This window comes from Protopterus annectens, chromosome 3.part1 (genome assembly GCF_019279795.1).
Source record: "Protopterus annectens isolate FY-2018-M chromosome 3.part1, PAN1.0, whole genome shotgun sequence".
NCBI lineage: Eukaryota > Metazoa > Chordata > Ceratodontiformes > Protopteridae > Protopterus > Protopterus annectens.
This window is the reverse complement of record NC_056732.1, coordinates 1,388,834,861-1,388,852,304: the sequence shown is the minus strand read 5'-3', so window position 1 is coordinate 1,388,852,304 and position 17,444 is coordinate 1,388,834,861. Positions and strand designations below refer to the sequence as shown.

General features: G+C 42.5%; 1 protein-coding gene across 1 annotated transcript in view; it reads right to left on the bottom strand.

Moving 5' to 3' along the window:
- Positions 1-17,444, bottom strand: part of PPP1R16A (protein phosphatase 1 regulatory subunit 16A) — a 1,191,114-nt gene that overhangs the window by 105,709 nt on the left and 1,067,961 nt on the right. Inside the window, exon 9 of the mRNA XM_044067426.1 lies at positions 10,811-10,979. Within this exon, the coding sequence (XP_043923361.1) occupies positions 10,811-10,979 (169 nt within the window). The remainder of the gene's footprint in view (positions 1-10,810; positions 10,980-17,444) is intronic.

The window sequence follows — 17,444 nt, the reverse complement described above, 5'->3', positions numbered from 1 at the left end:
TATCTGTCAGGTTTGGCAGGGGCCGGGGGAAGAGAATAAGGGGCTGAACAGGCATCATTGTATGCATCATCAACAACTGATAGTACAGGTGGTATGGCTAGAGGCCTATGCTGTGGTAAGTGTAAAAAAGTCCTTAGCCTTTTCCTAGAATCAGAAAAATCCTGACCCTGCCATTGGAAATGTTCCCTCATTGAATGTAGAGTTTCCCCAAATGAAAATTCTTCTGGGGGGGAGGCAGAAGGAATGGAGTCTTCTGCATCCGAATCCTCATAAGGTGAGTATGGGCCTTCCTGATGGTCTGATACATCTGATCCATCCGAGGAATAGTCAGAGGAAAGAGGTTCAGGGGGTTCAGTCCTAGGCCTTTTTTCAGGAGGGGGTTGTGAGGCCCTGTCTGGGTGAGGTTGGGATCCCCTGATCAAAGAAATAAGGTCCTCAGCGAGGCTGAGAATTTGAGAACTTGAGGGAGGTCTGTGAGGTGGAGCTTTTGTAGGTAAGGCTTTGGAAAGTTTAGTTGCTTTAGCCCTGGAGAAGGCCTTAATAGACATAGAAGCAGGGGGTCTAGCTGCCCCACGTGAAGGAGTAGAAATGTCCAATGGAATGGTGTCGGACAATTCTAGTGTGCCTGCTTCTTCGGTAGGAATTTCTGTAGCCGACTCCGTCAGGGCCTCTGAGGCCTCGGTCGTCGGAGGCATGCTTGCGGCCGGAGGAAGAATCGAGGACTCGGTTTCAGCCGAAACCGAGACACTCGCGGTAGGCCTAACCATTGTTTCAGCTGAAACCGCGGGCCGCGAGTGTCTGTCCTTTTCCTTGCGTTTTTTAGCTAAATGAGTAGTCGGAGTCTCCAACGGCATTTTATATGCAAAAGCGGGACCAAAAAACTCTTCTGCAAACCTCCGACCGACGTCTAAGTGTCCGTCGGTTGAAGGAGGCACAGGCTAAACAAGCTGATACGTCGTGGTCTGGGCCTAAGCAAGGAAGGCAGTAAGAGTGGAAATCCTTATGAGGTATTTGTTTCCCACAAGTTAAACAATTATTTACTTTTTCTGACATCGGCTGAGGCAAGAAAGAGTCCCCAACCGGGTACTTAGCTTTTTAGAAGTCTTCGGTAGCTGAAATCTCTGGATCTGACCGACCGGCACTTGCGAACAGCTTCTGCTTCGGCACCGCGGCAAGAAAGACTGAGGAAAATGGCGTCGGCTGATGCCTTTATACCCCAGGAGCTATGACGTCGGGTGAAGTGCGACATCAGCCGAGGCCAGACCCAGACTTTGGAATCGGGCCGACCGAGGGCTGCCTGAGGCAGGACAACCCATATGTTATGACTGCAGATGCATCCTTGAAGGACATCCATCTGTTATGACTGCAGATGTATGCACGATGAACATCTGTGATGAGTAAGCCAATGTCTCTACATCAGAATCTGAACACTTTTCCCCTGAGGTATCTATATTATGAAGAAGAAGAACTAAAGAAGGAGAAGAAATAAAGACAGAAATTGAGGAGGTTTCAAAGAGATTATTGCTTTGAATAGCCCTTGAGAAAAATTATACCATTCGAGTTGCGGATCCATCTGTAGAAAATGTAACAGGAGGAGTGGCATGCTTAGTTTTCTGCCTGCCTCCTCCTTTTAGAGGTATCAGCAGAAATAATGCGAGGAGAGGCAAACTCCTGCTGTACCTCAACAACTGTATTATGGACATCGTCTTGAATGATCTGTGGAATGCCCTGAGGTCCCTCAGAAACAATCAGCAAGACTTCCCCTTCACATCATTAACAAATGTTTGAACAAGTCATATGGACATATCTGCAGGCTGTGCCCTCTTGGCCTCTGGAAGGGTTACAACAATGGGAATAGCAACAGAAACTGAGTGGTCTCTGTGGGGTCAATCATGTGCCACAACAGAGATGTGGGAAACAGAAACCTCCAAAGGATTAGACTCCTTGAGCTTCTTTCACAGTTACTGAAGGATATCCAAGAGATGACTGAAAAGGCTATCGTACCTCGCATGAGCTCCTTAAGTCTCTGATATTCTAAGTACATTTTGAGAGAGGCTAAACAAATCCTGACAGTTTTACGGAAAATGAATTTACAAATGAAGCACTACCTACTGTTATGGTCAGGACCTAGGCAAAGTAAACACTTAGAATGATTTTCTTTGTAAGGAATCTTTCTACAGCAGGCAAACTTACCTTTCTTAACTGACATGAAAATATAAAGAAATGTGTCAAAAAGAAAAAAAAAAATCAATGAAACAGAAAGGATCCCCAATGAGGATATTCAACACTAGGAAACTGGCATAGGACATACGGTTGACAGTTTGGATTGACAGACCGTCTTTCTTTTCAGGCTGAAAATTTCTGAAGAACTTCACTTCCATACATAACTTATGTACCAGCTATTCTCATGCACAGGTTACGAGACGGCCATGCTCATGAGGGAAAGGTGCCCAGGGCTTTGGTATGCTAGTCAAATGTATGGTTCATGGCAAGATACTTTGCAAGAGTGAGCAATACTGTAACAGTGAGCAAATGAAGGACATAGTACAGTTGTGTACACTTACCATAAATGTAGATGTTCGAGTGTCTTCACTGTTGCAGTCATCACTGTAGGGTTCTCCCCTGCCGGTAGGCAGTCCTCGGTCGGCCAAAATCCCAAAGTCTGGTTCCGGCGTCGGCTGCTCAGACATGCTCCCTGACGTCAGTGCGCCAGGAGTACAAAGCTGGCAGCCGACGCCATGTTCTCCAGTTTTTCTTGCCCCAGATGTCAGGAGTTCCAAAATGAGTATAACCCCATACCCTTTGCAAATACACCTCAGAAGAAGGGTGAAGAAGGGAACCACACAAAAGAAAAAAATAAGAGGGGACAGGAGGGAGGGTAACCCAGACTGCAACAGTGAAGACACTCGAACATCTACATTTATGGTAAGTGTACACAACTGTACTATGTTCATCGTGTTTCACTGTTGCAGTCATCACTGTAGGGTTGAATCCCAAAGCAGAAGAAAAGGGAGGTGGTCATAAATTAGAGGGGGCGGCTAAAAGGCCCTGCAAGACTGCAGAAGCAAAGCCTGCCCTAGACTTAGAGTAGAGAGGTAGATTGTAGTGCTTAGAAAAGGTATGCACCGAACTCCAAGTTGCAGCTTCCAAAATGTCTTTGGTAGGAACTCACCTGAGGAAGGCAGCTGAAGTAGCATACCCTGGTAGAGTGAGTCCTAATACTTCCTGGGATTTGTTTTCCATGGTGAGAGTAACAAAATCTGATTCCATGAGCGATCCATTTAGAAATGGTCTGTTTGGAAATGGCTTTGCCTTGGGAACTTGAAGCATAAGAAACAAACAATTGCTCTGTTTTCCTGATGTTCTTGGTTCTGTCCAAGTAAAAACGAAGTTGTCTGTGTACATCCAAGGAATGCAAGATCCTTTCCCCCCTATTTTGAGGATTGGGGAAAAAAGTTGGCAGGTGAATAGTTTGATTTAAAGCCACTTTGGAAACCACCTTAGGCATGAAAGTAGGATTAGTCCTTAAAGACACCCTGTCTTGGTGAAAAATAATATAAGGTTCCACAGCCATGAGAGCTTGCAACTCCGAAACTCTCCTGGCAGAGGTCAGAGCCAACAGGATGGCTGTCTTCCATGATAAAAACTTGATGTCAGATGTGGCAGCAGGCTCAAAAGGAGATAAAGTGAGTTTTTCGAAAACATAGCTGAGATCCCAGGCAGGAATGGGTGGAGATCTAGGGGGCCTTAAATTCTTAGCTCCTCTGAGAAACTGTCTCATGAGCTGGTGGAAAAAGATTGGAAGGTCTGTATTCTAATGAGCAGAGATAGCAGAGGCATGCATCTTTATAGAAGAGAAGGAAAGACCCTTATGTAATAGGTCTGTCAGGTATAGTAACATCAGAGGGATATTAGGAGTAAGAGGATTTGAATCCTGAGCATGCATCCAGGTGCAAAATCTTTTCCAGTTTCCTGCATAAGATTTTCTAGTGCTAGGGCGTCTGGCCTCTAAAATGACATCCATAGCCTGCTTGGGTAGGAGAGAATTAATCATAGACCCTGGATTAGCCAGGCAGCCAGGTTGAGAGTTTTGACATGAGAGTGTAGAACCTGACCCTGGTGTTGGGACAAAAGGTTTTGAGTCTGAGGTAAAACCCAAGGGGGCTCCTGAGAGAGGTTTTTCAGTGTTGGGTACCAAAACTGTCGAGGCCAATTTGGGGCCAGTAAAATTATCATCTTGGGCTTGTCCTGCTTGATCTTTAATAACACCCGTGGAAGAAGAGGTAGAGGCGGGAAGGCATACCCAGAGAGGTTTCTCCAACTGAATGATAGTGCATCCACTTTCCATGCTAGCTCGTGGAATGTCCTTGTGCAAAAAATCTGTAGTTGATGATTGAGAGGGGAATGCAAAAAGATCTATGTGCGGGCATCCCCAGACTGCTGTAATTATCTTGAATATTTCGGTGTCCAGCATCCATTCATGTGGGTCTGACAGGTTCCTGCTCAGACTGTCTGCCAGGATGTTTTGTTTCCCTGGTAGATACTGAGCTTGTAGGTCCACTTTGCAAGCTTGAGCTGTGTTCCATAGATTCATGGCTAGTCTGCAAAGGGGGTAGGAGTGTGAACCCCCTTGCTTGTTTATGTACCACATAACTGTGGTGTTGTCTGTCCATATCAGTAGTTGTCCTGGTTGTAGAAGATTCCTGAAGGCCAATAGAGCGTTCTGAACAGCTAACATTTCCTTTAAGTTGATATGCAGGTGCTCCTGATCCTTTGTCCAAAGGCCCTGCAGACATTTTCCCTGCAAATGGGCTCCCCATGCATAATCTGAGGCATCCGTGGTTAGTATCTGAGGCAGACTGAAGGCTTTCCCTTTGTTTTGAATACATGCCTTGGTCCACCAAAGGAATTCCCTTTGTAGACAAGGCAGGATGGTGATCTGTGTGTCTAGACTGTGGCAATGCTGGGACCAAACACTTTTTAGGTACCACTGTATTTTTCTCATATGTAGTCTTGCATATGGTACGAGATGGAAGCAGGAGGCCATGTAACCCAAAGCCTGCAGGAATTTCCTTGCAGATGGCTGAGTTAGTGACGCCCAGGTTTTGAAAGTTGAAACCAGCTGTAATTGTTTTTCGGATGTCAGAAATGCCATCTGGGTTGTTGTGTTTAGAAGAGCACCCAGAAAAATTATCTGTTGTGAGGGTGTCAAATTTGACTTTATGTTCACAGTGAATCCCAGGAACTTGAGAAGATTCTGAACAAACTCTACATGCTGGAGTAAGACATCCCTGCTGTCTGCTTGAATAAGACAGTCGTCCAGATAAGGGTAAATTTGAATTCCCTTGAGTCTGCAATAAGCTACTACTGGTGCCAGGCATTTGGTGAAGACCCTGGGCGCAGTAGACAATCCAAAGGGCAGTGCAGAGAATTGATAGTGCCTCGATCCGGCCTTGAACCAGAGGTATTTTCTGCACTCCTGTCTGATAGGAATGTGTAAATAAGCCTCCTTTAAATCCAGTGTTACCATCCATGCATTTTTGTTCAACATTGGAAGTAGCTGCTGCAGAGTAAGCATCTTGAATTTTGGTATCTCCAGGAAAGTGTTCAAGACTGACAGATCCAGGATGGGTCTCCATGAATTTTGCTTTCTGGGGACTAGAAAAAGCCTCGAGTAAAAACCTTGCCCCAGTTCTGAAAGTGGAACCAGTTCTATGGCTTTCATAGCCATGAGGGCTTCCACCTGGTTTAAGGCCTCTAACCATTGATGTTTTGGTAGATCCGGCCATCCGTTTGGTCTTGGTAGGGTATGAAAATGGAATTTGTAACCCCTTGAAACCACATCCAGAACCCACTTGTCTTGGGTTATGTAAGTCCAATTTTGGTGAAAAAGAGAGAGTTTTCCTCCGTGAGGGGCTTCCAGGCAAGAAGTTCCTGCAGCCCAGCAGAGGGAGTCATTGAGCCTGTTTTCTATGAGTTTGAGGTCTGTCCTCTCCACCCCTAGGGGTGGAAGCAGCCCACTGTCTTGGTCTGTAGGAGGTCTTCCTCTGGAGTGTCTATGTCTACCCCCTCTGAGGCCTGTCTGAATTGGGAAAGGACCAATTTTTAGTTGGCCAATTCCTACTAAATCTGGGGGGCTGTACTTGTAAGAAATCCTTAACCGTTTGCATGTATTTTGCCTTGTCCTCCATCTTCTTTATCACCTCTTCAGCCTTAGATCCAAACAAAACATTATACTGAACAGGAGCATCCAGTAACTTAGCTTTCACTTGATCAGGCAAGTTTTGTTCCTTTAACCAAGCACATCTTCTAATGACTGTGCCAGAGGCAGCAGCCCTACACGAAACCTCCAAGGCATCAAAACCACAGTGTAAACCATGCTTCCCTACTTGTTCAGTGGCATGCATTAAATCATGTAATTCCTTATTATCTGCACAAGCGGAAATGGAAGCTAGCTTTTGTTTCAAAACAGACAATAGAAATTGCTGGTATTTTAGCATATGAAATTGACAGTTTAAAGCAATAATAGATAAAGTTGCAGAAGTGTACACTTTTTTGCCCCATCTCTCTAAAGCTCTGGAATCCTTATCTGTGGGAATGGGATTTTTAGCAGAAGCGGCCTTAACCCCCTTACGGCCCTGAGAAATGGTTTCAGGATCAGCAGTAGGATTCTTGTATAAAAACTGGTGAGAATCAGGAACCCTGTAATATCTGTCTGGCTTAGCAGGAGCTGGAGGAAAAGAGTCAGGAGTTAAGTTAGCCTCAGAAAAGGCATCATCCACAATATCCAAAATAGGAGGAATAGCCAGGGGTCTATGATGGGGAAGAAAAAGGAAATCGCTAAGTCTTTTCTTAGATTCTGAGTACTCCTGTCCTTCCCAGTGAAAATGTTCCCTCATTTCGTGTAAAGTTTCCCCAAATGAAAAATCCTCAGGTGGAGAAGCTGAAGGAAGGGATTCCTCAGCATCAGAATCCTCATAAGGAGGGAAAGAATAATCCTGGTCAGAAGAAGACACTGAAGAAACAGATGCCTGATCAGAAGAGTCATAATACAATTCCTGCCTTTTATCTGGTGGGGGATGTGAACCCCTAATCATGGTAAGTAAGTCCTCCGCCATCTTAAGTAACTGTTTTTGGGACTTGGGTCCCGGATCAGAAGAGGCCTGGGCTGAAGTCTTTGATTTGGAAGGAGTCTTTCCCTTTGTCTTTGGCATTGCCTTTATCAGAGCTGTGTAGGCCTGAAAACCCCCTCGGAAGCTGGAACCTGCACAGTGGCTCCGGACCAATCCGAAGGAGCATTGTCCAAAGGTCCTGCAGCTGAAATAGTCAAAGGCCTAGTTGGCTCCTCGTGGGAGTCCGTTTCGGCCATCGGTTCTGAAATGGCCGACGACAGGGGCTGCGAAAGCGCCTCACTGACGACGGCTGAACCTGAAGCTGGCTCTGCTTGTAAAACGTTGTCTGTTCTGGACCTCGGAGGCCTGTCTTTATCCTTGCGTCATTTGTGAACTCTGGTAGTTGGAAGTGTGTCCGATGACATTTTGTAATTAAATCGTCTATTGAAATAATGAAAAGCAAAATCGTACCTTCGTTTAATCATACGTTAGTTAAATCTAGCACAAAACCGACAACTAGCTACGTTGTGGTCATGGCCTAAGCAAGGAATACAGTAAAAATGGAAATCATTATGCGGTATTTGCTTCCCACAAGAAATACAATTATTAACTTTTTCTGACATCGGACTGGGGCAAGAAAAAAGTTTCCCCAATGGGGTACTTAGCTTTGAGTAGAAAAAGCAAGTCTTCGGACTGAAGTACGTATAAAATTTGTCAGGAGTCAGCCGACCGGCACTTGCGAACTGCTTTCACCGCACGGCAAGAAAGACTGGAGAACATGGCTTCGGCTGCCAGCTTTGTACTCCTGGCACAGTGACGTCAGGGAGCATGGCTGAGCAGCCGACGCCGGACCCAGACTTTGGGATTCTGGCCGACTGAGGACTGCCTGCCGGCAGGGGAGAACCCTACAGTGATGACTGCAACAGCGAAACATGATGAACATCTATAGTTGCCTCTTAAGAGATCAGGAATTAGCAAAGGGATGCTCAGTAAAATGTTCTACCCACTGAGATGAAGGTTTACACAGGACATAAATTCCCTTAGTGCTAAGGGAAAAGTTATGGCATCTTTACACAGCCTTAAATCCATCCAGAATGGATAGGCAGGATAACCAAGACTCTCTAAGCTTCTTCCTAAGAAACACCACAAGGCACTTCTCTGGGGAGGGGGATAAGGGCTTATGGCTAATCCAAGTTGTTCCTTATAAGTTTGCTGGATGTGGTTGGGGGGATGGGGGAGATGGACCAGATTCATTATACATGCTCATCTCTGAGACAGTTGCCTCAAGATTACCTAACCCACTGTAGGATCTACAATGTGACAGAAAACCATGCTCTCTATTATCTGTAAGCATTAGCTTATGTTCAAAATCATGTCAGAAAGACATAATAACATATCAGTAATAGGTGTCAGGAGATCAGGACCTGTCACTCAATTGTTCACTATCTGAATGTAGTGCAAACTGGTGAGGGGCCTGTGTTGGGCAAGGCAAACCCTTCTAACCAAACTTTCTTGTGGTGCACTGTACTTGCAATTCAAGCTCCAACCAAACATCAAATACTGTTTGAGGTATAAGACCTGACGTAAAAGGCTTAACTTGAAACAACCTAGTTGATATTCCTCTATCACGATGACTGGCTCATGTGGGTCTAAAGTGTCAAACCAAAGGGGAGAGAAAGAGAGAGACCTAAGCCCTCAATATTACTAATGTGGGAATGCAGGAAACTGCCCTCCCTCAAGGATCAGACTGGCTGACCAAGCGCCAGCCAATCATCAACAGCAGGACAACACAAGAAACAGACCTCAGGATGCACCTCCTCCCAAGAGGGAGAAAACTCACTAGATACCTTTATCCTCAGTAGAAGCTGAACAGCAACTTTGGTTTAAGTGCTCAGCTACTTGAGGGCAAGCTCACTACCTGAAGGATCTTTTGATGGGGTGAAGTTGCACATTGTCCTGGTCTACAAATGTCAGTTCTTGTGGTGACTGACATGTGCCTGCAGCTTTGAATTGGACCTTCTTACTGATTTCTGTGCGGAGAACTTTCTACTGTTTCTACATTCTCGATCTGATAAGTCAAAAATTTTGTTTCTCCACCATGTTTGAATTTCTGGCTCTTGAGGCAATTGTCAACATGGAGGTCTTCCACAAGACAATAAAACCAATCCTTGGACACTAATTTGATGGAAACAGAGTTAGTTACTCTGCGGTTTAGGTATGCAAAAATTAAAACGTTACCACAGACAGCACAATATTTCTTTTGGTTCTTGTAGCCATGGTTATGCCTCCCCTTTCTCATTTGGTTCTTTGTTTTACCAAAGACAGTGCTTACTAAGACCCAAAATGTGCATGGTGAGACAAACTAGTCAGGTCTGTGATATATACAATTGTTGAAGGCATGTTGCATCATGATTTGTCATTGTACACGTGCACGGATGCCCCTGAATGCAGTATTTTAAAGGAAAAAAGTGATGTATTTTAACTGCTTAAGATATAACCAAATCAAGAACTATCTAGGTGGAAACTGAATGCAAGATCAATTATTTCTTATTTCAATCTGCTTCTGATTTCAGAACTAAAATCACTGAAGAGTTGTACTGGTTCTTATTCCACTCAGACTGCATCATTCAGCCTATGTTAATATGCACTTATATTGCTGTTTTCAGCTAGGATACCTAATTAGGACCCATTACAAAGAAATTGCCTTCTACCAGCATTGGTCATTATGGCTAACGCCACCACAAATAAGGGCACATATATTAAATTATGTTGGCATCATTAACATCTTAATTGCAACTAGCATTGCTCTATTTTTATTTTAATTATTTAAGTTTACTAACTGGGTACAGGACTGACGCTTGTGAGACCCATGTGTGTTAAGCCTGGAAGTTACAGTACACACCATAGTGAAGACTTTGGAAATAATACAAGGTAATCAAATAAAGGAGTTATAAATATTTGCTATAAATGTATACAATACAGTATGATCAATAAAATATGAAATAATAAATTTGTTAGGTAAAATGAGACAGCGGTAAGCTTAATGCAGCCATGTGATTAGCCTACAAAGAAGAGTGTATTGAGAAAATGAATGCAGGCTGGAGCAAAGAGAGAGTGGTGATTTAGGCTTATGTTGTATGTTCATAGGTAGGTACTAGGCTATCTGCCTGAGGGCATTTATAAGCCTTGCCAGAGTGCGTCGGTTTTGCCGCCCCATTGATTAATTAACTGACCCTCTGTCAAGCAGAGCCAATGAAGTGATCCCAGGGGTGTATTTTCTGTTACCCATCCACTCGTCAAGGTTTCTCTTGAAGAGTGTTAGTGAGGGGCTCTGCCTAATGTAGTTCGGAATTTTGTTCCAAAGCATGGGGAGTCTTTGTGACAGGAATCTATCCCACCAGCATGTTCTATTTATTGTTGTGGTGAGGTTTAGCTCACTAGAGCATGTGTTTCGCAGTGGCGTGGATTTCTTTAGGTGGAGCATGTCCATCAATTCTGAGTTGGACATGGCTTTGTAAGTCAGGCAGAGATCAGAGATAAGAGGTGGTTAAAACATCTACATGAAGCTCTATTTGTTTAGGTAAGAAAGAGAGAGAGAGAGTTCAGCTCTGACAGCAGAGAAGACAGTGACATGACAAACGTGCTTGACTACAGTTACCATCTAAGATTCCAAATATATTCATCTGTCAAATACTTACAGACACGTGCTGTTGCAACTCTGCATCTGTCTGCCTGTCTTCATCTTCATCTTGCACGTCTACTTCCTTTTCCCTTTGATTAACTCTTTGCCAGACAATGGCTTCCTTTTCATGTTCTCGTCGGTACAGATTGGTACGCTCTGTCACACTCACCCTCCTAACTACCTTCCTGTAGGCAGTAAATTGCACCAAGTTAGACTCAGTTTACAAACTCCATTTTCAAGTATTCTCACATATCTACTCCAGGATACAATTATTTAGAAGACCATTATAAAGGTAGTCCTATAGAACAGGACACATACAGACACAATAAAACTTCAAGCATCTTTGTTTTTATTCACTGCCATGTCATTACACATATTCTTGAAAAATTACACTCCCACCATGACTTTTGATGTTCCTGGACAAACTTAGTTATATAATTAATTTATTTATGTATGTTATGAAAGTGTTCAGTAGCACAAGGAGAAGAGTTCTGTGGAAGATGAATTTTGATAAAGAAAACCAATGACAAACAGAAGCTATGACAATGCAGAATGGCAAAATAAGTAAGATCAGACTTCATGCAAGCAGTTCAACTTTATTGTAGAGTGCAACTGCTATGGTACCTTTTTAACTATTGTGCAGCAATTTGAGAATGAAAGTTAGCAAACAAAATTAGCCCTACAAAGATGATGCAGGGCATTTTTTATGATTTGTAAAACACCCAATCAAAGCCATCTTTCTACAACTCCAATCTGCTGTGGTCTTCGCTTGAAGAATTATTGGCAAGTAGCACACTGAATGATGATCATACAGAAGGATCCTGGGTGTATGTCAAAAACTTTTATTTCATAATCAAAACTACCTGCTGTCAACTCCAACTCACATTTTAAAATATATACACTTTGCCAAATGCTGTTACCTATACACTTAATCCATAAATACATCACTTATACGACCACAGTAGCTCAGTAGTAACATCTCTGTCTCATAGCACTATGGTTCCAGGTTCACGTCAACTTTGTTCACTGCCTGAGTGGAGTTTCCATGTTCTCCTCATGTGTTTATGGGATTTCTCCAGGTACTGTGGTTTAGTTCCCCCTCCCCCAAAAAAGATGGTTGTGTGTGTGTGTTACAGTCATAGACAGCTAGACAGACAGACAACAGATTGATATACACATTTATGTATACGGATTACTATAGGAACGTTGAAACTGCCTTGGTCGACCAGCACATGGTCGAAAGGCAGTTTCCCAGGTAGGCAGAATGTCGAACTAAAATCAACTGCGTTACACTACAGCGAATGGGTAGTGTAGGTCGATCATTTTGGTTCGACATTGTGCAGGGAGGTCGCGCTTCAGTGAGGAACAGGGAATTAGTCCATTTCCTCACTGTAATGCGATCTCAGAGTTGGTGTAATTAATGTACAGGGGATGTGGGGGGTACAGGGGGGCGTAGCCCCCTGCAAAATACTAGAAGTAATGTACCGTTGACTGTAGAGTTCAACGGTATGTTAATGTGCATAGCAGGAAGTGAGTGACGTCACCTGCTATGTCGAATACATTGAATCATGGTGGTTGATGTATTCAGTTTTGCTTTGGGTTTACTTTTGAAATTTCGGATAGACCTTTGTTGGTCGACTGAAGCCGATTCAAACTTTCAGTAGTAAACCGCATAACATAGTGGCTTCCTGTTTGGTATCTACTTCTCTGAAGTACAGGCTAACACAGAAGGCCTCTGGCTAAAGTTCGCAGATTACTTCAAACTAGGAGCCATAGTCAAGTCCCCAAATAATGTGGACATCCTACAAAAGGGCCTCACTGAGACAGATGCCTGGTGCCAGAGCCATGGCCTCCAGCTCAATGCGAAGAAGTGCAGTGTCATCCCCTTTGGTAAAAACTCTGTACCTATTGACTACCACATAGGCAGCAATCTACTTAACAGTGAATGCATGATAAGAGACCTTGGGACCCAGGTGGACAGTAGTCTCTCCTTTGATAGTCACATCGCCACAGTAGTCAGGAAGTCCTACGTGGCACACCTCATCATAAAAGGGTTCTCATCCAGGAAAAAAGAGGTCATTGTTCCCCTCTACTCGTCACTCATTAGACCCATTATAGAGTACAACGCACCTTTTGGAATGTACCTCACAAGACATCCTCAAAAAACTCCAGCTTTACTCCGTAGCATATCGCCTACTCCGAGGTGATCTCTGCCTAACATATAAAGCTATGTCAAATCCAGAGCTGCTGGACATGCTACACCTAAAGAAATCCCAATCCCTCTGAGCTACATGCTCTAGGGACCTAAACCTTGTCACCACAATAAACAGGACACGCTGGAGGGATAGATTCCTGTCCCAGAGACTTCCTATACTCTGGATCAAGCTACTTATCTATGTCAAGCAAAGTTCTTCATTAGTACTCTTCAAGAAAAATCTTGATGAGTGGATGGAAAATAGGAAATACACCCCCGGGATCACTTCTGTCTCTCTGCTGGACAGTGGCACACGAAAATAACTTTCTTGGGTGGCATAAGCTATGGAACCTTGCTGGCTAGGCTTACGTAGGCCCTTGGGCCAATAGCCTAGTACCTACCTATGAACCTTATGAGTTACCAGTTTCAAATATCAAGGAGGGTAGGGGGCAAGGTGGGAAAGGTTTGACTGAATCTATGTTGTACATTAGAAGATGTGCTGTTGACAACAGGTGCAAACTTTAAAGGCAGGAAACAGGAAGTCATATGAGGGTGAAACAAGTTGTATCTTAGGCCGGAGTTGAGTAAGTTTGTCAGGAGCTTACTTGTAACTCTACAGGGATTTCTGAGGAGGAGCCCCAGCAATTCCTAGTGGAAGAAGATGTCTGTAGAAGAAAAGCCTGATGAAAACTGTGGAGATTGTTCTGCCTGTGTGGGAGGCTTTTGCGAGTCTACCCTACCTGTAGAGTTACTTTTTGTGCTGTGAAGCTGCACATTTTGGGGCCAACTTTGAGACTCTGTATGGGAAGGAGGTCATTCAGAAATGTTATTTTCCACAAATCACCAAGTGCTGCTTAAATACTGCATTTTACTTCAGTTTCTACCAAAACACGTTTTTGTTCACTTCCTTTCAATAAACCTATGCCAAATCCTGCAAAGCTGATGGCTGAGTACTTCTTTGACTATTACTGAACTGAAATATGCACTTGTGTCACATATCTATGTGTATATGGATCTGCTTTACAACATCCACATTCAGTAATGTCAAAATACATATGGTCGAACCCAGATGATCGATGTTAATGAACATCAGGGGCAAGCCCCTCTACAACCCTACATTTCCTGCTAATTATATATACAAATCAGAGATCACACTACAGTGAGGAAAAAGGCAAATTCCACTATCCCCACTGTACTGCAATCTCAGTACAAAGAGCTCAACGTTTCGGAATGTTAATCATATGGTCTCAACCATAGACAGTTTGATGTTTTAAAATGTCAGCAGTCTGAAGGGGGCCTATATCAGCAGAAATAATGTGAGGCAAACCTCAGTAACTGTACTAGGATGTCTTCGGCAATGAGGATCTGTGTAATACCCTCAGGTCCCTCAGAAAAAAATCAGCCAAGCTTAACCATTCTCAACTTGATAGACTGACCAGTTATACAGGATGCGCCTGTGAGGTGTGCCTTGTCATCCTCCGGAGATGCTATGGCAATAGGAACAGCAGCAGAAAGTAGGTGGCCTGAAGGTTCTTCTTGAGCTGCAACAGTAAGTTTGGGTCCAAATGGGCAAGATAAACCTCTAAAGGTTCAGACTTCTTGAGCTGCTTTCACAACTGCTGTGGGATATCGAAAATACAGATGATTCAAAGATGATCTTACCTCGAATGAGCTCATTAAGTTTTTGATTTTTTAATTATAGATTACAGAGGCTAAATGACTCCTGACAGTTTAAGGAAAAATAATTTACAAATTTATGGTCAAGATATAGTCGGACTAAGCATTTAGAATGATTGCACGTATAAGGAATCTGCCTACCGCAGTCACATTTACCTATATTAAATATCATGAAAATAAAAAGAAATTTATAAAAAAAAAAGTCAGCGAAACAGGAAGGGTCCTTAATGCTAGACATATGGTATTTATCCCAGTCTTGCTGTCTTGAGTCATGGGATCTGAGACATCCCCTCTCTGGGCCAGTAATCAAGGAGCTTGGATCCTCACCACTGACAGTGGAGAGGGTCATTCGCTGGTGGATACACTCAGTATTTCCAGATGCAGACCTTTCTGCATCAAGCACAACTTCCCTTAAAAGCACACAGGGAACACAGTCAACCCGGGATCTAGATTACTTCATCTGTCTCCCTCCAGGGCCCTAACAAGGCGCCCCACTAGCACCGCTACAGGATTAAGTCCTCCAGCATTCACTCTGTGAAACCAGTGGTCCGTGTCCCTGTTCCAAGTAGCTGACACACACACACACACACACACACACACACACACACACACACACACACACACACACAGTGAGATTTGATTTTCCCATACACTCACACACCTGGGAAACGCTTGCACAGATTTACCTGCTGTGCCCTATTCTGCCTAGACTACAAGGTAGTTATTACCACTAGACACTACAAAGCCAGCTACCCAATGCTCTTGCAAGGGTACCCAATAATACTTGAGTGAAATTAATATTAATACAAATGGTAATGTTGACCAAATAGCCAGGCTTCAAGAGTAGCCACAGTGTCACCAATAGATATAAATACTCTCAAAGATTAAAATATTCTCTAAAGGACCAGCCACAATGAAAAGTTTAAATATACTTAATGATAAATAGAGAACATGAGAATAGGAAATATCGATTTTCGGCAAACATCAGAGTTTCAATCCTCACTAATATTAAAAATAACACAGCTAGAAAGAGTCACACAATGACAGAGAAATTTGCACTACATTTTCCTGATTGATCTAGAGAATTACTGTCCCCACTTAAATGAGTTAATAGAGAAAGGCAAGATTAAGTAGGGGATGGATCCTTCTATGCCAGGTTCCAAGAAGAAGACAACCCTCAGACTTCAGTCTCAGCTAATATTAAAACATTATTTCTGTACAGAATGACATCACATACATCTGATCATCTGATACCCATGCAACCCACATTACTAGAAACTGCCAAGATTTAGCACCTACACATCAATAATACATACACAAGAGCATTGCTCAGATCTGGTGCAGCTTCTGGAAGTCATAAAACAATTACAAACTTCTACTCCTCCTACAGAGACTAACAAACCATGCTTCTTACAGACATTGCATCTCTGTCTCCATTCCAGAACTGTGAGTTAACATTTTTATAGCCTAGACCCAGTAATTTAATTTCTTACAATTTTCCAACCTTAGCTGGGGCTGAGCTTAACCTCTTGTCTTCCAGTATTCTCTTTTAATATATATATATATTTATATATATATATATATATATATATATATATATATATATATATATATATATATATATAAGCATCTGTACAAATCAGTTTGATATTCAAATAACATATAATTCTTTTACTAAATTCCAGCTAGCTGTGCTGGCATATGTTACACGTCCATTTCCCTGCTTCTCCCAGCACAGTTGGCAATGCCTCACATCATATGAATCCAGAAAGCAGAAAACAACAAAATACCCAAATGAAGGTTAGCAGTAGCAGGCAAAATCCACAAGCTAATGTTCACCAGAAAAAACTATTTATTGAAGCGCTTTTCGTCTGTCCTATATACAGACTTCTTCAGACATAAGGAAAGCTTTAAAACCTTGCTTTAATTACATTTAAATTAGAATGATAAACCATTCATAACATGCAATCAATTAAGCTAATTATTTAAAGCTGTTCCATATATACTTAAAATAGGTAGAATAAACTGAGCATAAAGTAAACACAGTATAAGCATTAATACAGAATAGACATTGGTACCAAGCCCTCCGTGAGTACTTAAAACAGTAAATATCTGACAAACTATATACACCATGTCAAAAGGTTAAAATAGCACACAAAATAAGAAATAAAAATAATGAATGTAAAAAATGAAAAATAATAAAACACATACTACAAGTATGTATTTAATTCACTAATGTTAAACCAAAATTGTTGGTAAAACCATGGTGTCTTGGTGTCACCTTTTCAAGCTTTTCAATTTCAAGACGCTACTTATAGAACATGACTCATTGAGGCCAGGAAAAGTACAAGCATTAAGTTTAATTTGCCAAATTAGTTCCAACTCTTCTAACAATAGAGGTGTTGGTGGCCCCCCTTTTATCATCATTCACCTGATCTATTGTTAAGAATTTGAAACTGTGGTTCATATATTTAGAAATATGTTTGGCAAGTGCGTTATCCATTTTATTCCTAGTTATCGCATATTGATGTTCATAAATGCGTTCACAGAGCCTGCGTTCAGTTTTTCCAACATAGAACACATGGCATCCCTGACACACTGCCAAGTACACCACCATTTTTTGAATTACAATTAAACCTATGCCTTACTTTACAATGAAAGTTCTGCAAAGTAACTCTATTAGTCTCTATGATGAATTTACAATAATTGCAGCTTTGGCATTTGTAGAACTTTCATTGTGATCTCTATGGACTTTAAGTTAATAAACAAATATACAATA